This window comes from Mangifera indica, chromosome 5 (assembly GCF_011075055.1).
Source record: "Mangifera indica cultivar Alphonso chromosome 5, CATAS_Mindica_2.1, whole genome shotgun sequence".
Lineage (NCBI taxonomy): Eukaryota > Viridiplantae > Streptophyta > Magnoliopsida > Sapindales > Anacardiaceae > Mangifera > Mangifera indica.
This window is the reverse complement of record NC_058141.1, coordinates 14,281,105-14,305,224: the sequence shown is the minus strand read 5'-3', so window position 1 is coordinate 14,305,224 and position 24,120 is coordinate 14,281,105. Positions and strand designations below refer to the sequence as shown.

General features: G+C 33.7%; 3 protein-coding genes across 16 annotated transcripts; all 3 read left to right on the top strand.

Moving 5' to 3' along the window:
- The first annotated feature begins 1,426 nt into the window (after positions 1–1,426).
- Positions 1,427–9,758, top strand: LOC123216935 (probable inactive histone-lysine N-methyltransferase SUVR2). Of its 9 annotated transcripts, none has more exons than XM_044637609.1 (13): positions 1,428–1,704; positions 1,920–1,982; positions 2,190–2,228; positions 2,601–2,646; positions 4,477–4,708; positions 4,819–4,851; positions 4,958–5,441; positions 5,909–7,038; positions 7,250–7,500; positions 7,646–7,712; positions 7,822–7,872; positions 8,339–8,435; positions 9,281–9,758. In XM_044637609.1, the coding sequence occupies exons 5-13, from the start codon at positions 4,526–4,528 to the stop codon at positions 9,325–9,327; spliced, it is 2,343 nt and encodes a 780-aa protein (XP_044493544.1). In that variant the 5' UTR covers positions 1,428–1,704; positions 1,920–1,982; positions 2,190–2,228; positions 2,601–2,646; positions 4,477–4,525; the 3' UTR covers positions 9,328–9,758. The 9 variants fall into 9 exon arrangements, with proteins under 9 accessions (XP_044493545.1, XP_044493547.1, XP_044493544.1 ...); XM_044637616.1 differs by lacking the exon at positions 2,601–2,646 and having other exon boundaries at positions 1,435–1,704; positions 5,909–6,120; positions 6,325–7,038; XM_044637610.1 differs by lacking the exon at positions 2,601–2,646 and having other exon boundaries at positions 1,427–1,704; positions 4,484–4,708.
- Positions 9,759–9,894: 136 nt separating this feature from the next.
- LOC123216939 (60S ribosomal protein L23) lies at positions 9,895–12,047 on the top strand. 3 transcript variants are annotated; one of them, XM_044637626.1, is made up of 5 exons: positions 9,895–10,185; positions 10,270–10,554; positions 10,638–10,679; positions 10,753–10,852; positions 11,584–12,047. In XM_044637626.1, the coding sequence occupies exons 1-4, from the start codon at positions 10,173–10,175 to the stop codon at positions 10,833–10,835; spliced, it is 423 nt and encodes a 140-aa protein (XP_044493561.1). In that variant the 5' UTR covers positions 9,895–10,172; the 3' UTR covers positions 10,836–10,852; positions 11,584–12,047. The 3 variants fall into 3 exon arrangements, with proteins under 3 accessions (XP_044493561.1, XP_044493560.1, XP_044493559.1); XM_044637625.1 differs by lacking the exon at positions 11,584–12,047 and adding an exon at positions 10,956–11,061; XM_044637624.1 differs by lacking the exon at positions 11,584–12,047 and having other exon boundaries at positions 10,753–11,061.
- Positions 12,048–14,002: 1,955 nt separating this feature from the next.
- LOC123216938 lies at positions 14,003–20,175 on the top strand. Of its 4 annotated transcripts, none has more exons than XM_044637622.1 (10): positions 14,003–14,320; positions 14,879–14,977; positions 15,106–15,590; positions 15,806–16,007; positions 16,479–16,637; positions 17,156–17,256; positions 17,491–17,559; positions 17,674–17,714; positions 18,487–18,600; positions 19,668–20,175. In XM_044637622.1, exons 1-9 carry the CDS (start codon positions 14,153–14,155, stop codon positions 18,567–18,569), a joined length of 1,407 nt encoding a protein of 468 aa, XP_044493557.1. In that variant the 5' UTR covers positions 14,003–14,152; the 3' UTR covers positions 18,570–18,600; positions 19,668–20,175. The 4 variants fall into 4 exon arrangements, with proteins under 4 accessions (XP_044493557.1, XP_044493555.1, XP_044493556.1 ...); XM_044637620.1 differs by having other exon boundaries at positions 17,671–17,714; XM_044637621.1 differs by having other exon boundaries at positions 17,671–17,714; positions 18,727–20,175.
- Positions 20,176–24,120: the final 3,945 nt, after the last annotated feature.

Genomic DNA, 24,120 nt, shown 5'->3' with positions numbered 1-24,120 from the left:
TGTACCCAAAATTTGTCGTGGTTGGTGAAAGTATGTTGATGTTGCTGGCTTTGGTGGTGATAAGGTGTTGTTGGCGAAGGTGTGGTGTGGGTGTGTGACGACAGTGGTGATGGATTGCAACAAGAATCCTTAACTTCCTCTTTTTGAATACTAGCCAAATCAACCCTCCAACTAATACTCCATTTGCTCTGTTAGCATTTTTCCTCCAAAACATTTTCTGTCTCTTGGAGCAACCTTTCTTACCATGTTATTCAATAAATGATCCAATAGATCGGTATACTGAACAATTTTCTCGCCTTTGATCTTATTGTTGACTTTAATATCAACTTTCGAACATTGCTACTTTCTCCTTCAATAGTTTCCACATGTTCACCTTTGCCATTTTATAACTCTCGTAAGTTCTTCGTCTCTTTCTTCTTCTTCTTCCTTTTCTCATAGATATTATTATAAACGTGTCAATCGTCCGCTCTCCCTTTCATCTTTTCACATGATCGATCTAACCTCACATCATCTTCCTCTGTATCTAATTTCTTCACATCTCCTCAATGGTCGTGACTCGTGGCGGTGAGTTAGAGGTGAGAGTGCGGAGTCAGTAGTGGTGGTTGGTGATGGGTGTGGGAGGTGGGTGTTCTGGTGCAGTCTCTCAGTGTTTGCGTTTTTGTTATTTTTGCATTTTTAACCTAGCATTTAAAAAAAAAAAATTTACTAACATAACAGCGGTGAAAAATTTTGTTTTTAAAATTCAAGGTGGGAATCATGCAGAAAAAGGGATGGAAAATAGTTTTATTTTTATTAAAGTTTATCATATCTATGATAAAAATTATATATTTACAGTTAAACTTTTTATCTTTACCTCAAAAAAGGATCGAGATTTTTCTCAATTTCCTTTTTTAAGCAATTAATGGTTAACGTATTAAATAGGTAGCATAATTAAGGTGGCTGCGCTTTATGTACCTTATATATATATACATTCTCCTTTTATTTATGGAAATTTGATAAACCAAAGAATAAAATTATATATATGCATACTTTTATTGAAATAAAATACTGAATTATATTAAAAATAAAATAAAATAAAAATGCAATTAACCATTAAGTAGATTTAGCTGATTAATATTGGATTAGATTAAAAAAAATCGTCTACAATCCGTCTTGCCAATATAAATAACAATAAAACTATGTATACCTACTTTGGGTACATAAATGTGTACACATTTATATGTGTCATCATATGATTGAATAATTTTGAATTAAGAATAAAATAATAACCAATCATATGATGACACATATGAGTATGTATATATTTGTGTATCCAAAATGAATACACATAATATTGCTCTATAAATAAATATGATTATTGAATTACCAGTCAGAATTCGAGGGGTCCTCAGTAATAATTTCAATATAAAGGATTGACTTGTAATTTTTGTTTAACATTTTTTTATTCTAAATTGTAATGTTGCTATGCGAACTTCCATCGAAGTAGAAAGCTGGGGAGTGCTGCAGACGTGCCCTACTACCTAATGACTTTCCTTTCACGCGCTTGATATAGCGTGGTGGTTGCAGTAAATTGCAACTATTCAAGTACTCGCTCCGGCTCTCTCGCTAAAATGAGGAAAACCCATTTTTTCACCGGTCGTTTGCTTCAGTTCGGTGCCCTATTTCACACCCGCGCTCATACTGTTAGAAGTCACCAAAATGCAGGTTTGTTTTTTGTTTCTCGAAAACACTAAATGTTGTTTTCACTTGTTGTTTTCATTCGTTTGTTCAAGGAAATGTATTTCCTTTTTGGATTTTGAAAGCACTTTTCGTTGCAATTTTTGCTTAAGCTCAACCTTTACATATGTATGTTAGCTTCCGTCTTGTTTTCGGTATTTAAATCGATTGCTGTGTTTGCTCATTTCGTCATAGTCTTTCAGTTTTGTTGCCGAGAAGAAACCTTAGCTGTTGTATTATCACGGTCGGCGAAGTATGCTTCTTCGGTCAGTACTCAATAGAGACTGAATTAAAATTCAGTGCTAGGGCTTTATTATATTATTAATGTGGGTGGACTTTGAAGTAATTTCCTCAGATGCTTCATGATTTTCTTATCAAGATACACAGTTTTTCTCTTAATTAATTTGTGGGCGACAACGAGAAACTTTCCTGTTTATATATTTTCTTAGTATCTATTTTTGGGTGGTTTTCAGGGTATGCTTTTGTGAATCAATCTTCAAGAACTTGGCTTGGTAAGATTAACTTCAGTTCAGTTCTCAATTGGCATGCATTATATGTTTTTTGTTATTGAATGGCTGTGATTTATTCTAGGAAATTACTTTCGTGTAGAAATGTCTTTGTGTTCTGGATAAAAATTCATAGAACTTCTTGTATTTTGACCAGATGTTAAGCATATTATTTGCAATAAACAGTGCTTTTTTGTAATAGATAAATCAGGAGATAATGAGAAATTATGATTAAAGGGATATATAGATTAGAATAATGCTTATTCTATCAAATAACAAACACTATGAGAGAACCTATAAATTCATATTTTTATTAATTCCTAGAGTTTCCATCCCATATAAAATACTCTAAATTTTCCACATTATTTGCAATTAAAGGAGCAAAGGTGGAAGTGTTGTGTCAATTCAATAAGAAGCCTAGAATGTAAGTTTAAGAACTTTTCCCTTTTTTATTCCAAGTATGTTAAATTTCAGGAATTTTGATTTCTTTCATTGAATTATTGATGATTTGATTTTCATTGTGTTAGAATAGTATTGAGTGTAGAATTGTTCTTGTGCAAATCAGAAACGGAAATTCTGGACAATATTTATATTCTTACTTTGTGAATTTTTGATAATGAAATTGAATTATGTTCTATCTGAAAAAATTCTTGAAGGTTCATTCATGTTCTTTTAAATCATATAAAAAATTTGTGGTTTTGTGATCAGTTTAGAAATTATTAAAAATAGAATAGAGACTATCTAGTAAAAAGTCTGAATTTTGAATAATTAATTTCTATTTGAAAATTTTTTTGGAGGTTTAATAATATGTCTTTGAAAAACTCTTTGAATGGATGAAAGAACCTAGAGGGGGTGAATAAGTTCTATAAAAATTTTAATGCACAAGTTATAAATTAATCGACCAACAATGAATAAAGACACAAATATAAAGAATAATAAGGATTAGATGAACTCAGTTTAGAGTGTTTCGAAACTATCTTTTGCAAGCCTCCTATGTCCACTCCTCTAGGCAAATCGCCTTGGAGTTTTACCATCATTTGAACAACTTCTTTGCACTTCTTTTGTCCGTGATTGCGTCCAATACAATAGTTGATATAGGATTTTGCCCACAAGTGTTTGAATGCAAATTTTCGAGTATTTGATGCCTCTTAAAGTCTGGAAATACAAGATAAGCACAATAGTTCTCTCAAGTATTTGAGTTTACTTTAGTGAGAGAAAGAGAGTAAATGAGCTTTGAAGGTTTTTTTGGGCTTAAAAATGTATCAATGAGTTTTTCCAACTTTTCTCCACTTCAAAATAGCTCAATTTGTAGGCTTAGTGTGACTGGAATTGCAATAGTGTCATTGGGTTTGAACAACTAGCTGTTTGACTTTCAAAAGTGACATTTTACTCTTGAAACTGCATTGGAATTCAATATTTTCGAGTTCGAGTTTTAAGGGTATTTAGCTCATTAAACTTGTGAGTATAAAAAATTCAATACAAAACGACGTCGTTTACCAAAATATATTAAAAAAAATATTGTTTTAGTATTGAGCCGAGTTTAAAACTCGATTCGAACTCGGCTCATTTGAAATAAGTTGAACTCGAGCACCTTAGAAGCAAACTCAAGCTTAAGCGAGCTTGAGCTTAGCTTAGCTTGAATCCAACCTTAGCTACAATATATGTTTCAAGGTAATCTACTCCATATGTGTGAGTATACCCCTTTGCCATTAGCCTATTCTTGTATCATTCTAGTGAGCGATCTGATTTATACTTCATGATGAACACCCATATGCACCCTACAAGTATTTTTTCACTCTTTAATTTCACAAACTCCCATGGCCTATTTTTCTCTAGAGCCTCCATCTCCACCTTAATGGTAGTTTTCCAATTCTAGTCACCTAATGCCTCGGATAAAGTCTTGGGTATGGGAATTGTGTTTAGGTTGGTGAGGAGCGTTTTGTGGTTAGGGGACAAGTGTTTGTAGTTCAAGTTCAAGTGTAAAGGAGGCCATAGAAATAAGTAACATTCCAATTCGAATTTTTTCTGGATTTGGGGTGTTACATTATTGCTCTTAAGGAAACTATATGCATGTATTAATATATATTTTGGTATTTCATAGTTAAAATAAAACTAATCTTGCCCTTGCTGATTTATCCTTTTATTTTATTTTTTTATCGTTTAGTTCTTGCCCTTGTGAGTGAATTGTGAGAATCTGATTTCATGTTTGTAGCCTTTTTATAATTTGAAATTGTTTGACTTCCCAACATGGCAGTGTGTAGGTACATTTGGCAATTATAGTAGCCACGACTTGTTCTTCATCTATGGCACCTGATCCCAGAGTTTTGAAGGCTTTCAAGGCTATGAAGGCCATTGGAATTAGTGAAAATAAAGCCAAACCTGTATTGAAGAAACTGCTGAAACTGTATGAGAGAAATTGGGAACTCATTGAAGAAGAAAATTATAGAGCTCTTGCTGATGCTATTTTTGAGGAGGAGGATGCTATGGTTCATCTTCTTTTTTTTTTTCATTTATGGTTTAGTTGTGATGTTTGTCTCTTCTATTCTTGTTCTCTTTCCACTAAATTTCTTTCTTATGTTCTAATATAATCTTTCAGGTTTCCGAACAGAAGAAAACTAAAATTGTGGATGTATGCAACCTGTTTCTCTTGCTTTCACTGGGTTTATATTCTAGTTTCCAAGTTGATCCTGGTGAGTTTTTCTACTGACATGCTTTTCTTTTATTATGTTGACTAGCAAGAAGAAAATTTTGAGGATGAACCACTTGCTGATGTTGAGCCTCTACGCCCCTTAAAGCGCTTGCGCAGAGGCCAGGAAGTGCCGGCCACACCTTCTGTCAGCAACTCCAGTCCAGTGTCAGGTGGAGTTTTATTAAAAAGGCCAAAATTGGAAGAGGGTGAACTACCTTCTACTTCTATGCAACAGCAGTCTCAAGAGAAGATAAAGGCAATACAACCCAGTACTGGCAGTGTAAAGACTGACACATTAGGTCTTACTTACAAAGGAAAGGAACCTCTCTTGCCTATGGTTGCTTCTGCAGGGAACAGATGTATTTCTGAGCAAGCATCTCATGGAGTGAACATTAGAGATCCTGCAGTTGAAGGAAATGTTCTTTCACCTAAGAAGGTGTCCAATTGTCAACCATTGATCAAGCCAAAAGATGAGCCCTTTACTGATGACACACCACAGTATGAGTTCCCGATTGCTATGATCCATCCAGGTACTTTTGATACATGTATTTTCTTATTTAGCTATATATATCTTTATTAAAAGTTTTCGCTTTCTTGTTAGACCTCTGAAGTAGAATTGACATTTTATTTATATCTCAGTAGGTGCTCTCCATTTAAATATACAGTTCTATTCTCTTTGAGTTGGGCTTACTTGTGCTTCTAGGATGCAATTCTACCTCTGCTAGCATATATCTGCATGCTGATCTAATATTGGCATTTTTTCAATTAATTAATGTTGTTGGTTATGTATAGGAAAGAAATTTAATGTGTTTGAACATTTTATGACTCCTACTACAATATTTATGCTTTGAGATCCACATATACTTGGTGATGGTTTGTCTGCTAGTTATTTTGTGATTGATCACATTCTTTTCCATCCGAAACCATGAACCTTATGTGAAAATTTCAAATGATGCTTTTCTCATGACTAGAGTTTGATTTCTTTTTAATTTCACAGATTCATTAGACTTAAGAAATTCATCTGATGGGAATGTTTCAATGTGTGAGCCAGTTGGGCAGGAGCTTCATCCATCCCAACATGTTGGGGGAGAATCTAGAAGTAGTGAGGATCTACCTTCATTGACCGAGAGGAGATCCAATTGTCAGCTTGCAAATGTTCCTGAAGGATCTCACCCTTCCTTAGAGATATCATCTACGACCATGGGAGAGGTGAAGATTTCTTTGAGCTGCAATCCTGCTGTTGGAAGTCCAAATTTTCATATGCCAACCCTAGATGAACTAAGAGAATTGATGGAACTGAGGTGTCTTCGATCATATAAGATCATTGACCCAAGTTTTTCTTTCATGAATCTGATGAAAGATGTGTGTGAGTGCTTCTTGGAATTGGCCACTAATTCATCTCATGAATCGCAGGGAAAGGTAACTGTGATGCAACCTCTTGATCAATTGAGGAAGTCTACTGCTGGGGATGCTCTTCTTTTTGGGGGTAGCAAAGAAAATATGTACATATCATCTTCTATGAATGGTGCAGCTGAAAGAGATAAAAAACAAGAACTAAAGGACTCTGCATTTTCTAATTCATCTAGTTTGGTTGTAGTTCCGCAGTGTCAATTAAATGCTGATGAATTAAGGATTTTACATGATGTCAAAGACATAGCTAAAGGGGAAGAAGGAGTTGCAATTCCTTGGATTAATGAAATAAACAATGAGTGTCTACCCCCGTTCCACTACATATCCCATAATTTGATATTCCAAAATGCTCGTGTGAATGTGTCTCTTTATCGGATTGGTGATGAGAACTGTTGTTCTTCTTGTTTTGGTGATTGTCTATCATCAGCAGTAGCTTGTGCTTGCACCTACCAAAGTGAGAATTTTGTATACACATCAGAAGGCCTTCTTAAGGAGGAGTTCTTAGATGAGTGGATCTCGATGACCCGTGATCCTCAACAACAGTGCCTATTGACTTGTGGATATTGCCCACTTGAAAGATCAAGAAATGAGAGTATTATAGAACCATGTAAGGGTCACTTGAAGAGAAATATTATAAAGGAATGTTGGAGCAAATGTGGCTGTTACAGACAGTGTGGCAATCGTGTGGTGCAGCGCGGCATAAATTGTAAACTGCAGGTTGTATCTCCCTATTCTCAAAGTTTTGCCACTCGTTTTTATGTCTGGAACTTGTAATAGCTAAATTATTGGAAATGTTTTATGGATTGTTCATTATTCAGTTCTCTTCAAATTGGAGTTATTGTGACACTCAACATCAATTACTTATTCATATTGATAACTTTTTTTTGGTTACATGTGTATTCAATAACTGATTTCTTTTACATGTTAGGTGTTTTTTACACCTAATGGAAAGGGATGGGGGCTTAGAACTCTAGAGAAGCTTCCAAAAGGTGCTTTTGTATGTGAGTTTGTTGGAGAAATCATAACCATTACAGAGTTGTACGAGAGGAACTCGCAGAGCCATAACTGTCCAGTTCTACTAGATGCATATTGGGCTTCAGGAGGAGTTCCAAAAGATGAAGAAGCTCTTTGTTTGGATGCCACATGCTATGGAAATGTTGCCAGGTTCTTAAATCATAGGTAATTGTCCAGATATTACTAATGTACCGTGTAAATCTCACAGGTTTCTTCCTATTCCAAATGTAGGTTAAGAATATATATTCTGTGGGTTTAGTTTTTGGAGCATCTTGTGAGTTATTTATGTTATATTTTTTTGTGTTTGTAGATGCTTTGATGCAAACTTGATTGAGATTCCAGTTGAAATTGAGAGTCCTGAGCATCATTACTATCATGTAAAGCCCATTAGAAGCTCCACCTTCATGCTTATTGTTTTGTCCTTTGTTGCTGACATTGGTTTCACTGCTACAGTGACTCTAAATAGTCTATTCACCTGTTATGCAGCTTGCATTTTTCACAACAAGAGACGTGGATGCGTTTGAAGAGTTAACATGGGTGAGTAGACTTTTATTAATAGGTTTTAGTTGTTAGTTGTTTCGGAAAGTCTTTAAACTTCAAGCTTATGTTGTTGTTCCTGTAGAATTGTGCCTATCATTTTTTCGTTCTGGCATTTGTTTCTTTTGAATGAGGAACAATATTTTTAATGGTCATCATGTATGAGTGTTGTTACAACTAAAAGGAATAATGAATAAAACAATTAATTCTATGTTGTCGGTGGAAGAGCCACCTGCAATTCTTCCTTATTGTAAGCTTGTGCACTTGCCTCAAAAGAGAAACCAAAAATAGAAGAAATAGCAAAACTAACCTGTTGCAAACTTTTTGGTGCATAAGCACATGTGTGCTCACTGTATTTCCCATTCTTCATGATCTGTGTAGCACTTATCGGTTTTATATTGTATAAGTTTCTATATGAGATCTTTATTTGCCCTTTATTCAGAAGCCTTAAGGAATGTGTTTGCAGGATTATGGTATTGATTTTGATGATCATGATCATCTTGCCAATGCATTCCGGTGTCGTTGTGGCAGTAAGTTCTGCAGGAACATGAAACGCTCATATAGTAAGTACTTCTGCATAAATTCTGTAGTTCTGTGTGAATGATTTATTCAGCTCTGTGTTGTTTATTCTTGTGAATGATTAAACTTCTAGTTTGCATTGTCATTGTGTGAACTGATTCTTTTTTATGTATGCACTTCTAGTTTCTGCAAGTTTACTATATAACTAGTTCACCCATGGCAATGCAAACTAGCTAGTTTGTATGAAAAAATATTACTACATAGATCCGCCATGAATTTGGCTTCTTATTCTAAGTTTGACATAATATGTAACCTTGTAAGTCGCATTTTGAGTTTGAATAAATTTTTACCCCCTTGGCATTTTGGTCAAGATTTTAAATAGATTTGAGAGCGTCAGGTGATGCATGCATGCTTTTTCTCTTGATCTGAATGCCTGTCCATGGAGGCAAATCTTTGTTTGCTAGCTAGGCAAGAGGATGGCAAGGTAAAAATACTATTTCAGTGTGGAAATTGGATGAGTGCATTCAGTTGGGATGCTTGTTTCAGAAAAAAAATTGTTCTTTTCTTTAGTATATTGTGGTTTGAGCAAGATATGTATGAGACTTTGAGGGGATGAATGACAAGTTATCGTCCTATTGCTTGGTTTTGGTAACCCTTGGTCTTCCACCAAAGCACTTTATTTTTCAAGAGAGATTTAGCCACTTGACGTTCATCATTTAATGGGTTTTTTTTTTTTTTGTGCCTCATCTCAGAGTCACTTTGATTATTCACTAGAACTTCCGTTGTCAAATTTGCAAGAGCACTGTTGTTTAGTGCATTAATAGACTAACCAAAAGCCTGATTAGATTATGATTTACTAATTATGATCTAATTAAACCAATCTTTTAAGTTCTGTTTTGTACTGCAGGATCCAAATCTATGCTGAATACAAGATGAACCAACCTGTGAGGCATTCAATTATATATTAGTATCTCCCTTGATGAAGGAAACAGATGAAATGGATTTTAGTTTGGCACTGGGAGTAGTTCTTTTCAAAATGGCTTTTGTTGTATTAGGGTTTAGTAAATATGTTGAAAATTTGTCCCAGATAGTTGCGATTTTGATACGCAGGTATTTCTTACTGAAAAATAGCCTGGGGCAAAACTTTGACAGCAGTAATTTGGTAAAACTAAGCGTTTCTCAGCTTCTGTTTTACTGCTCTGTGGCACCAGAATTTGTAGATTGGTAGCCAGTAAAATATATACTGTTGAAGGGTTGTGGTGGGTGATATACCCCCCTTGTTCAGACTCCAATGCCATCTCAAAGGAGTTGTATAAGAGTTCGAGATAACTTCTTTTTGGGGATATTAAATTAGTCCTTTAAATGTAGCTTCCTCACGTGACCCCTTTATTCATTGAAAATTTATTTTGGCCCCCACACCCCGGGAGAAAAATTTCTGCCTCCGCCCTGACTGCGACCAGTTGAAAAGCAAGCAGAGTACAATACAAACATAACACTAGAATGACTATCGAAACACAAGTCTGAGACAAACAATGAAAGAGCCTTAAAATGTCACGCATTACCGTCTCTATTTGCGTCTCCTACTGAGCTGAAACGGCGCGTGGAGAACATTTAAATATGGTTGAGGGTATACGGTGTCGTGTGGTTAAATTAATTTATCAAGTTTGTTCTCGTCCTTGCATCCAAGCACTCAGAAACTCTCTAAAAAACCCTACACCTATATAAACCATTTGTTTCCATCTCAGTTGAGAAATCGCTGACAGACATAGAGCCGATCGACCATGTCGAAGCGAGGTTCAGTTTTCATTTAATCTAATTTAATTTTGTTGCTACTAAATTCTTTAGGTAGTTGTTGTAATCTAATTTATTTTGTGATAGGAAGGGGAGGGTCGGCAGGGAACAAGTTCAGGATGTCGCTGGGTCTCCCAGTGGCAGCAACTGTGAACTGCGCCGACAACACGGGAGCTAAGAATCTCTACATAATATCAGTCAAAGGAATCAAAGGCCGCCTCAACAGACTGCCGTCTGCATGCGTGGGGGACATGGTTATGGCCACCGTCAAAAAAGGAAAGCCCGATCTCAGGAAGAAAGTCATGCCAGCTGTCATCGTCCGCCAGCGCAAGCCCTGGCGCCGAAAGGACGGCGTCTACATGTACTTCGAAGGTTCAACTGAACTCCATGGAATATTTAATTTTAGATCATATGAGTTATGCGCTTAGATTGTTGATTTAGGTTTCTATTTGCAGATAATGCGGGTGTGATTGTGAATCCGAAGGGGGAAATGAAAGGTAATATGAATGATTACTTTGATTAATGTAATTTGATTAACATTTAAGTGACACATGATTTGTTTGATAATAGGATCTGCTATAACTGGACCAATTGGAAAGGAGTGTGCCGATTTGTGGCCAAGAATTGCAAGCGCTGCCAATGCTATTGTCTGAGATTGAAATTTTTTTAGGTTGGTAATTTTGCCTGATGAGATTTGAGTTATTTTTTTTTATTTTTGTTTTGAAAGTATTAATTCTGATTTTTAATTTTGTTTTATGTATTTCTTGTTATAGAATGTGGTGTTGTGAGTATGATCTGATCAATTTTGTTCACTGTGATTGCCAAACTCTCAAGTTAAAAACAATACTCAACCCCAATCTTGAGTTGATTTTTCCGAAATTCAAATATGAGTAACTCCAAAACCATGAAATGATACCCCTGTAGGAGTCAGCAATTCTTGTTATTGTCTTTTGCAAGGGTTCAACAATATTACTTGTATACAATTCGAGTACATAGATAATGTGTTAATATGTTATTATATGATTTTTAATTCAAAATTATTTATTCATATGAAAACACAAACCCAAATGGTAAAGTTAAAGTGTGGATGAATAGTCTTATTGTTTTATTTAATATATTTTTGGGGCCATTTATTTTCAACCAGATTTGATTAAATGAATTGAATGGTGAGAAAATATCTTTTTGAAAATTTGTGGAAAAATGCTAATGAGATTAACTTTGGATGAAAATTCATGGAATTTTGAAAGTATTAATCTGATAGATCGCTTCAACTTTCCAAGAAAATTCCCAAAAAACCAAATGGATGCATCCCAGTATTCTTCATGACAAGTTAATAATGGTGTTCGCCATATAACATGCATTAGGGCTAATTTTATCTTCCACTTCCCTATTGATATGCAGGAGAAGAATTTTTATGGTCGCTACTGGCTATGGCAAACATGATGATAGCTTTTGCTGTAACTTTTGCAGCTGCATTACGCTTGATATCAAAATGAATTCAAATTTGTCTCTGCGATCCCAATTGACCTTGCAAATTTGGGAAAAAAAGAAACAAACTTTTACCTGGTTTGTATGTTAAATTAATTGAATTCATAGTAAAACAAGATGGAAATTGCCCACAAACATCTTTATAAGGAACTCTGCAAGTGCAAGCACTCTGTTGATTCTTTTTTGGAAACCTCCTTAATGGTAGAGGTCATTTTGTGATTTTCTTAGGAAGAATAGCGTTTGTCAATGGTCAGGTCAATCTCTCAGTAATAGAAACGATTTGAACTGGGGAATGCAGACAAACGAAAATAATGGAAAAGGAAACTATGTATAAGATTTGAAATATTAGTACTCAAGATTGATTTGTTAAATGCCAATGTTGACAATGTTTGATGATGTAGCTGGTTGTGAATTTTTTCAGCAAATTGAACAGCTCTTAAAAATTGCCAAAAAATATAAAAGTTCATTCCGAATAGCTCTTCTAGTGTATGTATTAAATTTGGATTATCTTATAAAAACTCTCCTGTCTGAAAATTACCTTCGCTTTTCCTCAAACTGTTTTCTATTATTTTTTAGAATATTATTAATTGGAAAATTCTAATAAATAGCGAAAATACCCCTCAATTAAGCAAAAATGTCCAAATTCACTATTCTTAAGCAAAAATGCCCAAATTTCCTATTCCTAACAAAATGCCCTAAACTTTTTTTAAAATACCAAAATTACCCTTTTCTAAATCTATATAAACTCCCCTCACTCACTCTTATTATACTCACTCTCACTCTCATTTTTATTCAATATCAATTAGTACAGGTTCGTTGGGACGGAAGAAGTTCGTATTTCTGAATTCGATTCAAAAAAAGATTATTTGTGAGAAAAAATGTATTTATACGAATCTTAATCTAAAAACTTAATTTTATTTGTTAAATCTACTTTATATATCATATAAAGGGGTACTTAAATATTAGATAATAATATAGGGGTTAAATGCAAGGTTAGATAAATATGGAGAGTATTTTGATATTATACAATATATAAAGGATTTAAATAACATCTTAAGAATAGATAGGTATATTTTGATACAAGACAACATACAAGGGTGTTAAATAAAGAAAAAGATAATTATGAGAGGTCAAATGAAATGTTATAAAATATGGGGGGCATTTTGATAGTAAATATTGTAAGAGCATTATAAATCAGCACACTGAAATTCAACGAAATTCAGAAAAACGAAACTGAAATTCAAAAATACGAGTTGATATATCTTATAAACAAGAAAATCGAAATGTTGAGTGAAATTACGTCATTATATAGTAAAATGTGTTAAAAAGGCACAAAAATAAAAAAACTAAATCTCAACTTCGAAAATTACATATTGAAAACCCTAAAACAAAAAAAAAAAACAGATATAAAATTCAAAAACTATACGTTGAGAAACCCTATATGTGAAAAATGTCAATTTACCCCGTGAGAAAATTTCTATTGCAAACATGTCCAATATTTATCTCTTACCCCTTTAGTAATTTTTGAATTTATTAGTGCCCCTACAGTTTCAAAAAAGTAAATTTCCCCCCCAACCCATGGTATTCACGGCAGCAGTCCACTATCACATGACAACTTTTAGAAACGTTCGTCGTGGACTAATCTATGACGGCCAGCTCCCTAATGTTTTAAAAAAACTACTTAACCCCCTAACCTACGGTCAATGTCTCCTGACCATGGGAGTATTCGTCATGATCGTGGGATACACTGTTCCCACTGCTGATTACTTCGGATGTATTTTTCGGCCAAAAATTCGTCATTTCAGCCTCCAATTTCAATATAAATCAAATCTACATAGGCTATAACACAAAACCCCTCAACAAATTTAATGAAAACAACCAAGAATCAAAATATTTTAAACATTGTTCAAAATCGAAACCCTAAAGTTTTAAACCGTAAAATCTCACTCAAATCTCAATAATATGAACAATAACTTGATCCAAACAAGATTACGGAAGATATACTAACCTTCTTTACCATTTTCGGTTGTCGAAAAGCATGAAAATCGCCAGAAATCTGTTTGATCGTGCGATGACCGTGGGACAATGGAAAGAGCGTAATTTTTCTTTGGATTTGTACAGTGAACCGTGGAAGTTTACCGTGGGAAATATGAAAATTTTCCCTGTTTATATATAGGGGCAGTTTGGTCATTTCACAAAAGTTGAATTTTTTTGTTTTACCCTGATTGTTTTAGACAATTTCACTTAGACCCCTTAATTTTGGCCTTTAATTATAATTTCCCTTATTAATTCGAATTTAAACCGCGCCGCAGCAGCAGCAAGTATTAGTATAACACATAACATCAACGTATGAGGCAGGAAAACGGCAGCGCCTATCCCTTTCGATGACGGAAAAGTCTACCCTTATTTACGCGATACTCAATACCCACTGAGTTGGATCGCTAGCGACCGAATTGGGTTTCATTTCAAAGCACAGAAGATTATGGGTTGGAATTACCCAGAAATTTCTTTAGATGAAATGATGAAATTGATAAAAGGGTTTGTAGATATACTCATTCTGGCATCTGGGTATCAGTCTTCTGGCTTTCCTGCCCACTGGGATGCCCACAATATTAAGAAAGCTTTTCAATGGGCTCTCTTTTTTGAGAATGTGAGTACCTTCTATCATTTTCTATCGCTTTTCTTTCATCGACTGTCTTTATTATAACACTGTACTTACTCAATTTTGGTGCATTTTGTTAGCAATGAGTGAAAAGCATATCTATAATTCTTTAAATAAACGATCCTATCATTTTTTTTTTTGACCCAGTTTCTTGTTTTAAAGGCATTATTCGTCCTCCATGCATTCTTTACTTTGTAGTTAGTATTGGAAATATTTGAAAAATCATTATTTCTGTGTATATTTAGAAATGCCTACTAAAAATACAACAGGTGTCAGTGAAATTTCTGTGATCATTAATGAAGTCCTGGCCTTCACTTGCTAAATGTTATTGGGGACATTGTGTTTGTTACGTGCTATACCTCTGCCATAAGTGGGGTTTATTGACTCGCTTCTTTCCCTTAAATAATATCCCCACTTTTCTGTTATGGTTTTGAATTTTGATTTAGGTTCATTCTCAGACTGAGTTTTGCTAATATGTTTGTATATGAATTCCATTTTTCTTTGCTGGGTTATTAAAATTAAATTTCATCTGGTGATGATTTGTAGGTTATTAGGCACTTGAGCTCTAAAGATGTTTACCTGGACTCATTTAAGGAACTTGATGCAACTGTAAATGAAATGACAGCCAATCCTTCCTTCCCTCAGGTTTTGGATTATATTTGGCCTTTCGATACCTATACTGTTACACTGCATTTAGATTTGAAATCAATTAGATATTAAGTAGTATGCTGTAAGTTTGATGTGATAGCTCTTTATGTATTTGTGGTGATCAGGGTCTTTCCCATCTATCATGTTCTACTCTCAGTAGAGCCAGAGCTTTTGTTTCTGAATATTTCATACATGCTTTACCTTTGAGGGATGCACATCTCAGCGCTTTCCTGAGAGCAACAGTGGAGATGGATCTTGATGAGCTTTCCAAGATGGTGGATGATTGCTTTAATATGTATCTCAAAAAGTTGATGCTTCTTGATTCATCACTTGACTTGGTTCTGGAACCAAGGGGTTTTGTGAAGGACTCATATAAGTCATCTTCAGATGTTTCTCCACTTAAGAAGATTGATAAATGTACGGCTGGTGATTTCACTTCGTTTGCTGTTCAAGGCTTGTCCAAGAGGCAGTCAGCATTGTCATGCATATCAACAGTTAAGGCAGGCTTAGATGTCCTCTCCACTGCTGTGAAACACAGTAGTTGCACCAGGCCTTATAATAGCTTCAGTGAAGAAAATTTGAACCAAGTTAGAGCTCTGGCATTGATGGGGTATGTGGTAGAGTTGCCTAAGTGGTGGAATTGAAATATCAATGTTTTACCACTAGCAGTTGTTTGTGGGCCTTGCTGGGTTGATTAAATAACCAATTAGAATGATCCTTTAGTCAATGCTGAACATCTCTATTTGTTTTCTATACCTTTTCTGCTTAACTTTTCTTTATCCTTTTGTTTTGGTCTGAACTAAAGGTTTTTTAGTTTCTTCCCAGGGGTGAATATGACTTGGTTGATTTTGTCACATGGAACTGCTGGAAATCAAGAAATTTCTTGTATTTCCTTGATATGAGAACCGTTAGATTGGCCTCTGGTGCAAGCATGATATTTTCTGCACCCAAGAGCCAGTGGGTACAAGTATTTGAACAGCTGCATATATCAGCAGAAGGCTCTGATGATGATTTCAGTGAAATCATTGTAAGTTGTTTGAAATTTTGAAATATAACGAGATGATATAAATTTTATAGTTCTAGCAAATTCTAAAGCCTTGATTTCATCCAGTAAACTGTACAGATGTATTTGCTACTGTAATTTGTACTGATACAAGTTGTAGACATGTGCCCACCTGTAAAAGATTCATTATGATTGATTTTGTGTGTATTGACTAAATCAATGCTGATTTTTTTTTTGTTTGCTAGGTTGAATCACATATTGGTTTCGTAAGGAAATATCATATTTTTTTGCTTTCAGTTAGTTATATTATTTGGTCTTTTAAGATTCTGCTCGGGTCCATACAGTTTATGTTGGCATATTGCTAAATTAACCTTGAGTTTGTTCATATAGTGGCTTTTTATAGGTCATGCTCTTCAATTTGTCCAATTTCCATGCTGATTTCTGTTAGATAATCTTCTTCTTCTTAATAAAAATTATTTGTCTTTTTTTTCTTAGGAGCTTCTCTTACTTGGATGCATTGGAAGCAAATGGAGTTGTTTGATTGAATATTTCATGTCAGTTTCTTATGATTCCCTACCTATCTCAAAGCAGTATCATGAATTATGCAAGGGAATACGACATTTACATTCTAAAGAGGAAATGATGAACTTTAAGGTCTTTTATTTTTATGATGAATTCAAAGCTGTTTAGTACCTCATCTACCCTTTATCAATGGACAAGTATACCAAAAATCATCTATCATGAAAATTTGCTTGATTCAATATTTAATACATAACCTGATGTCATCTAAATATTTATATTTCTTTGTCTAATCAAATATAGAACCTAGGATCTACTCAAAACCACTCCCCATTTCCACTTTATCCAAGGTCCAAAGGATATCTATTTAGGTAGATTATGTCTGCAGTTCTTTTGTGCCAAAGAATATTTTACAAAGCACATGTTAGTGAAGTTGTTCAGTATACAATCACTATATAAACCTTGGGAAAATGAATTATACTTTGGGTCAAATTTTAATTGGATTGAGCTGTAGTTGTTGTTTTAGTTATGTATTTTTTATTTATTTGTGAGTGAAACTACTAAGCCAGCTTTTAGCTCTAAATTCTTTGCTGCTTGTGTGTGCCTATAATTTTTTTATTACTTTCTATGATCTTTTTGCTGGTTTAATGTAGGATACTTGCATTCTGGAGTATCTGATTAAATTATTAAGTGGTCAACTTCATCACCTCTGGAAACTACCGCCTGTCCTTGTATCAGTTGCCATTCCATTGTGGTACTGTTATGATTCTTCATTGTTTCTGTACATATGCTATGGACTTCACATACTTCATGTAGGAAAGAAATGAGTACCTACATTATGAGACTTTGCTATCCCCCACTTATTCAAAAGACACTCAACTTAACACAAAAAGAAAATAAAAAAAAGGAAGATCTTGAAGAATAGAGAGATGGAGAACTCATTATCACTGCGTGTTTGACAACTGAAGATTTTGAATTGGTATTGCAGGTCACCTTTATTTGGACTTTATTTGAGTGAGATAGAGACACATTACAAGGGAGATACTTTAACAATGAGGTTTGTACTATCACTCCCCTTCTGTTTCATAGTAATAAGGATAAAAAAATTATCTTAATTTTTTCTGGGTACATATTTCTTACCATCAATAGTTGACAACTATTTTCTTAGCAGATTCTGCACATGTCTTAAAGATGGGAAGGAACACAAGGATTGTTAGTATCTCAATTCTCCTGTCTCTTTTCCCTGCAGCTATTCAGATGCTTAGTCATTTTTATGTATTATATGTTGATTATATTAATGGTGATTTATTGTTAAAATTAATGGCATTAAGTTTAGATGGAAAGGGGATCTGTATTTAAATGAGCATTTTTTTTAAGGCAGGGGGAGGATATTGATATATTCTTGCATAGAACTGAAAACAGAGCATCAAAGTACTTAAATAATAATTTCCTTTGTTACACGTCTCTTGCATTTTTCATCTCGGCAAAAGAATCTACGATCAAATTAAGCTACCATAACCTGAATTGTTATGCAGATAACAGATTAGAAGCATACTCTGCTCTGGTAACTTGAGCCTGGTATGGAGAACTAATAGAAAATGGTCATGCTACTGAGGGCTTTTTAAATGAAGTCTGGCATACATAGAATCCTCTTAGATTTACGAGATCATATTTTTTCTGACAATGAAATTTCTAAAAGAACATTAGAAATTGGCATTGGCCTGTTTGTTACCTGAGAGGTTCAACCTGCTTAATCAAACTCCTTGATACAAACAAGCTCTGCATGCATGGTTATACCCGACAACAGAAACTTATGAAAATTTCTTTTCTTTATTTACTGCTTGGTAATATCTTTTGCAAATTTTATTAAATTTTGTCCTCCTTGCCCAAATGACATGAAACTACACTTATGTTTATATTACAAAGATCATTATATAGATTTCTACTAAAATCTTACAAGAAATCAACATCTAATTATTCTCAGGTGAACTTGCTGAAAGGATCTGGTTGCTTTACATATTTCATATTTGTGGGTCTCATCTAATGTCTGGTGCTAGTAGTGCTTGACAGTGAACTTGAGCATTACCTCTGTTCTTGAGTAAGAATCTCTTTTCCACATTTATATAATTCCTTTTCTTTATTGCCAATCTTCACAGAAGATAGTTCTTTTAGATAAGTACCTGTTTTGGTGCTTTCTGATGTTTTGATTGTGAGCATGTTGTAGGGCTCAAGATTGCTTTGGGTTTCAATTTCGGTCCTCACAAAAATATAGAGCATGTGTGTTCTGCTCTGATACTGCTTTTGATCATGTGTATTCTGGTATAATACTGCAGTAGTAAAAGCTTATATCTATCTAGACACAAGATAATGAATTAAAGGAGTATAGTTTATTAATTACACCCTGACTGATACATTCATGTGTTCACACGTGTACACTTGGTACATTATAAAATATCTGTACTGTTACACTGCAGAAAATATGAGCTCACAAGTTATCTCCTGTAGAATAGAACAAACATGGATAGAAAACTTTATCTGATGCATATATATCATTGTCGATCATTCTTTGCTTGAATGAAGAGTGTTTGAACCTTATTCTAAAAATATCAATTTATCTGCCCCACAATGTCTTTTTCACATCTTGTGGGGGCCTTTTCTGGATAAAATGTGATCAAACTTTAACTGAGAAAGCTATGAATTTTGCAAATGGAAGAATGTGTTTAATCATGTCATTATCACTCATTTAGTAATGGACGGTGAGAACTTTTCTTGGGCAGTCCACTCTCATGCAACCTTTTTCCCTTAGATGCTTCCTGGGAAAGTTCAACTCTAGAGTAAAACTTAAGCAAAGTCTCAAAGGCTAAAGCACTTGGCAACTCTTTGGTGGACTAGCTAATATCAAAACTGTGGTCTGATCAGTAGTGACATAACATCAGTAGCCTAATATGAACAGTGAGTTGAGACAGATGGCCTAGTTGAAAAAGTTGAATGGGCCAGTGATAATAAAGTAATTTAAATACATAATGTTATGGACAATGACACATGATAATGGGCATTGATGCTTTGAAAGATTGGTCTTATTATTTTCTTTGTAACTATATTTTCTCCTGGTTTCCTTTTTGCTTTTGGTCTTGTAAGCCATCTTCCCTGAATTTGTATACAAAGGTTGAAGGGGATCCAGTTCTTGAAGTGGGCAAGAAAATGGGAAGCACCGGTTCCGCTGTCACACTTGTGAGTCTGGAAAGAAAAGACCCGAGTGGCGGTGGTTGCAGTACATCTTATGTGGTGATGCAGTTGTTCTGGAAACTTAAGTCTCTCTGGAAGCAAGCATTGGGATGGCAGAGGATGAATGTGCAGTATAGCTATGATATCCACAGTTACTCTCTCAACTTTGATGATGGTTCTTTTCTTGATCACCGTTTGCACAACAGTTGTTGAAGAAATTTTAGTTTGAACTTCAGAAATAAGTCATGTGTGAGACAACCAGATATACAATTTTTCATATTACAGTATTGGATTGTGCTTGTAAGTTAGTCATACAGCATTAAACTGAGATATGAGAAAGAGGATAATACTGAATCCATGTATCTTCCAAATAAGTTTATGCCCCAAATTATGCCTCTCTTTGTTGTCTAATCAGACGTTTGAATTTACCAGTTTGACCTTTTCTTTCCGTTCATTTTTCAATGTTTTTCACTGGATCATTGCATCCATTTTGTCTGAATCACCATCATTTAATTTTGCCTTTCTTGGTTTCCATTGCAACAAAAAATCATTTTAGCTTGTATGCTGTGAGATTACTTACTGTGAAGGAACCGTCCTGTAAAGTACTTGGATAGCACCTATGATTGATGTTGGCGCTGGGTGTTTGGTTGGGTATTAAAGGAATATTATAATAATTTATTTTGTGTGATTTATAAAACAATAAAATATTTTTGGTAATGTTTATAAGCTAAGAAATATAAATAATAATTTTATTACAATCTCATTCTTAAAGTTTAAAGGTAATCTTAATTTTTTTTTATAATTATATTATTATTTATTTTTTTTAAAATAAAAATATTTTAATTTTTAATTAATATAATAAATAATATAAATAATATTTTAGAGTAATTATATCATAGATATTTAAATAAAATAAGACCTTAGTATTTTTTAATTAAATTTAACCAACCATAATAATAATTTATTCTAATATGTTTTTATCAAATATAATAATAATTATTTACACCGAATAATTTTATAGATAATATATTTTTATGGCAATCTTTTGTTTTTTTTTAACAAAAGATTATTTGAACCAAACACATTAGTGTTTACCATGTTAAGAGTTGTAAAGTTGTGTCTTGAAACTCTTTTTTTATCAAAATCACAAAAAATAAATATTCAAGAAGTGACTATGTAACCCTTTTAGGATCACCTAGTCTTACCATTGAAGATCAACGAGTCCCAGTAACTGGTATGCAACTTTCGATATTTAGTATGAGTACGACACTAAACATAGTTATTAGTGACCTTACCGCTGTCACTCAATGGATAAACGATGTTGTCATGATAATATCATCATTATTAAGAATTTCAGTTCCCCCATAAAGATTAATCACAATGTGAATATCGACTTCTTACTCAACTATCACTCATTTTCACCGACAGTGACAACAAGATATTCATAAGCAAGGGATCTTGAATCCTCTCCTGTGTATATCACTCAATATTTTTTTTTTATTAGTTTTCACTAACAATGACAACAAGATATTCATAAGTAAGGGATCCTAAATCCTCTCCCGTGTATATCACTCAACATATTTTTTTATTAGTTTCAAGGTAAAGTGTAGCTAGTTGACTAGATTTAGATCCAAACTCTAAGCTCAAGTTTGCCCCTTCCAAAAATTATACTCCATTCAAGCTATGCATCTTCAGTTTGATTGATAAAAAAGATCTTCAGATATAATTCTGATATGATCCCCCATAGCCCATAAGAAATTATTTCTAGGCCTAAACTTAACTTCTAATTTTAAGGTTGTATGATAACTGTTCTTATATAATATTTCAATTAAATAAACAGCTATTTTGGATTTTTAGAATATATCAATGAAAGAGATTCCAACAGCTTTACAGAATCCAATGAAGATGGACCCATTTCCCCATTCTCTGCCCCCACTAAAAGCCCCAAGAATCAAATGCCACAAACCCTTTTCACCTTATGAGAAGCCTAAAAAGGTCCACCATCTGGTTTTCTGACAGATCCTCCTCATTAGAGATTTAATTGAATCACAAGCCACACTCAAGGTTTCTGTTTCTATTGATGTAAATGTAGTTTCTGTTTCAATCATAAATTAAAATAGGGGAGAAAAACTGAATGCAACATCTTTGGAATCATGGAAGCTCTTTAGCAAACACGCAAGCTCTACCATGCCATCAAACATAAGAGGGATTAAGATTTTCCTAGTCTCTTCAAGAAGAAAACTCTAAGATCTTGTACTGTTGGCAACCTCATCAAAATTGGTTACCATGGATGGGCTAATCTTGAATTAAGGTCACTTCACTCTCCACATCTTCCAATCTCATTTTCTTGGTTTTTATCTGTTTCAGGAAATTTTTTTAAATAAGAATCCTAGTGGAGTTCAGATATTTAATTTTGGTTCAACCATTGGCTATACAAACAAGGGTTTTGATGATGAATACATCTGGGCCATAATTGGAGATCAATGGAGCAGTTCGAAGGACTCCCCACTGCAAAAAGAACATTCAAGCTACCAAATTTTCATTGTTTCTTTAGTAACCTTTTGGGATTGTTGTTAAAAAATCTTGAAGTTTCTCTAGTAAAACACTAAAGCTCAATTTATGATAAGGGCTTGATGTTTCTCTATCAAGTCTGCAAGTGGAAGACAGAACCATCTTTGCAAAGCAGAATAATGCCTCACAATGAAGTTTCATAGCGGCAAAACCATGTCAAGTATCAATGAGTATTGGAACTTTAACAGTTTACGTCCTATTTTCCCACGTAAACAGAAGCTTCATGAATCAAAAACTCTGGCAACAGTTAAGCTGAAGAGTCTAGCTTTGAAAATCCATATAAAGTAGATATGCTTTTAGGAAAGAATATAGAGGTTATTCTTCATACTGGGGCGTAGCTTCTTCTTGTGACACTAACTTTACTCTCCACTAGTAATAAGGTCTATAGAATCTTGCATAATTGCAGAAGGGTGAGTGGGGACTTTGTGTTTTCTGCATAAACATGATTAGAATTTTCAGATAATGAATTAGACAAACAGTTGACACTTAAAAATTTGCCGAGGAATTAACACAAAAATGACAAACAGAAAGTGGGAAATTGTGGTGTAGCTACATGTAGCTGCATAAGCTCTGGTTTTGGCATAACTTTTTCTATGCACAGATGGACCTTGTTGGTTCACTTGGGACTCCTGAGGTTGGGGGAGACAAAATCATTTATTCACAAACATTCAAGAGTGCAAAATTTTGTTCTTGCATTATAAAATCTGCTGATGAGACAGTGTTAGACAGTGAAGTTTCTTTGATTAGTTCGTAATACAAGCAAACAAACAAACAACAAAATGGCGAAGCTGGCATTTGGACCCAGTTGGGTTTTGGCTCTAGTTCAACTTGCAGATCATGTCACAATTATTTTTTACGGTAATACTTCACATATCTATTTTAAATATATAAATAAATATTTATTTATATATATTATTATATGATTTGACGTTATTTTATCATTAATTCAAAATTATCTAATTATATAATAATATATATCAAATATATATCAATTTATACTCTCAAAATAGGTATATATGATTTTATTATATTTGTTATCCAAGCAGCCAGCCAAGATTTTACCGTTAAAAATAAGAACTAACAAAGATTTAGCTTTATTGATATACAAAATGATGCCATGGATAGAAAATAAATAATTGTAAATTAGCTTTTAATAACCTAGATTTATTCCTTGGATTAGCCATTTGATCATGCAAAAAAGAGGAAATCAGTAACAAATGAGAATCACCAAAATTTTCCAATACCTTAAAATATGGTAAAAATTCATAGTTGGGAATAATGTCTAGTTTACTTTCTTTGTTTTATCTCTTTCGATATGTCTTTATTCATATTCTATCATCATATCTGTATCTATTTTATTATTAAAATTATCATATTATCTCTTATTATAATATACATGATTATTTTATTATTAAAATTATCATATTATCTTTAATCACGATTATCAGTAGTCTAATTAGATCATATTATTAGAATTATATTGAGGTTAATCTAATAAAATAATACAAATTAATATGTGATCTTATTGAATCCAATTAGATTGCACTTGAAAAAATATAATCTAAAAATCGAAATCGTAATCAAAATATATTTTAGTGGTCATAATCATTAGAATTGCATTAAAGAAATTTAATATAATAAGATAACCTCAAAAAAAGTGTAATAAAATTAAATTTAATAAAATTGATATCATCTTATTGTACGACTTTAGATGTCATATTATTGAATCATGCATCTTCTAGAATAGCACTAAAATAGTGTGAATCGATGATTTTGATTATATTCTTTTATATTTTTTTTCAGAAATTTGTGGGAAAAATAA

Coding starts and splice junctions, on each gene's coding strand:
- LOC123216935 (XM_044637612.1), top strand. CDS start 4,526: ATGGCACCTGATCCCAGAGTTTTGAAGGCTTTCAAGGCTATGAAGGCC. Junction 7,039..7,249: donor GCATAAATTGTAAACTGCAG/GTTGTATCTCCC, acceptor TTTACATGTTAG/GTGTTTTTTACACCTAATGG. Junction 7,501..7,645: donor GCCAGGTTCTTAAATCATAG/GTAATTGTCCAG, acceptor TTGTGTTTGTAG/ATGCTTTGATGCAAACTTGA.
- LOC123216939 (XM_044637626.1), top strand. Junction 10,555..10,637: donor CGTCTACATGTACTTCGAAG/GTTCAACTGAAC, acceptor TTCTATTTGCAG/ATAATGCGGGTGTGATTGTG. Junction 10,680..10,752: donor TCCGAAGGGGGAAATGAAAG/GTAATATGAATG, acceptor GTTTGATAATAG/GATCTGCTATAACTGGACCA.
- LOC123216938 (XM_044637620.1), top strand. CDS start 14,153: ATGGGTTGGAATTACCCAGAAATTTCTTTAGATGAAATGATGAAATTG. Junction 14,321..14,878: donor GGGCTCTCTTTTTTGAGAAT/GTGAGTACCTTC, acceptor GATGATTTGTAG/GTTATTAGGCACTTGAGCTC. Junction 17,257..17,490: donor TCAGTTGCCATTCCATTGTG/GTACTGTTATGA, acceptor TTGGTATTGCAG/GTCACCTTTATTTGGACTTT.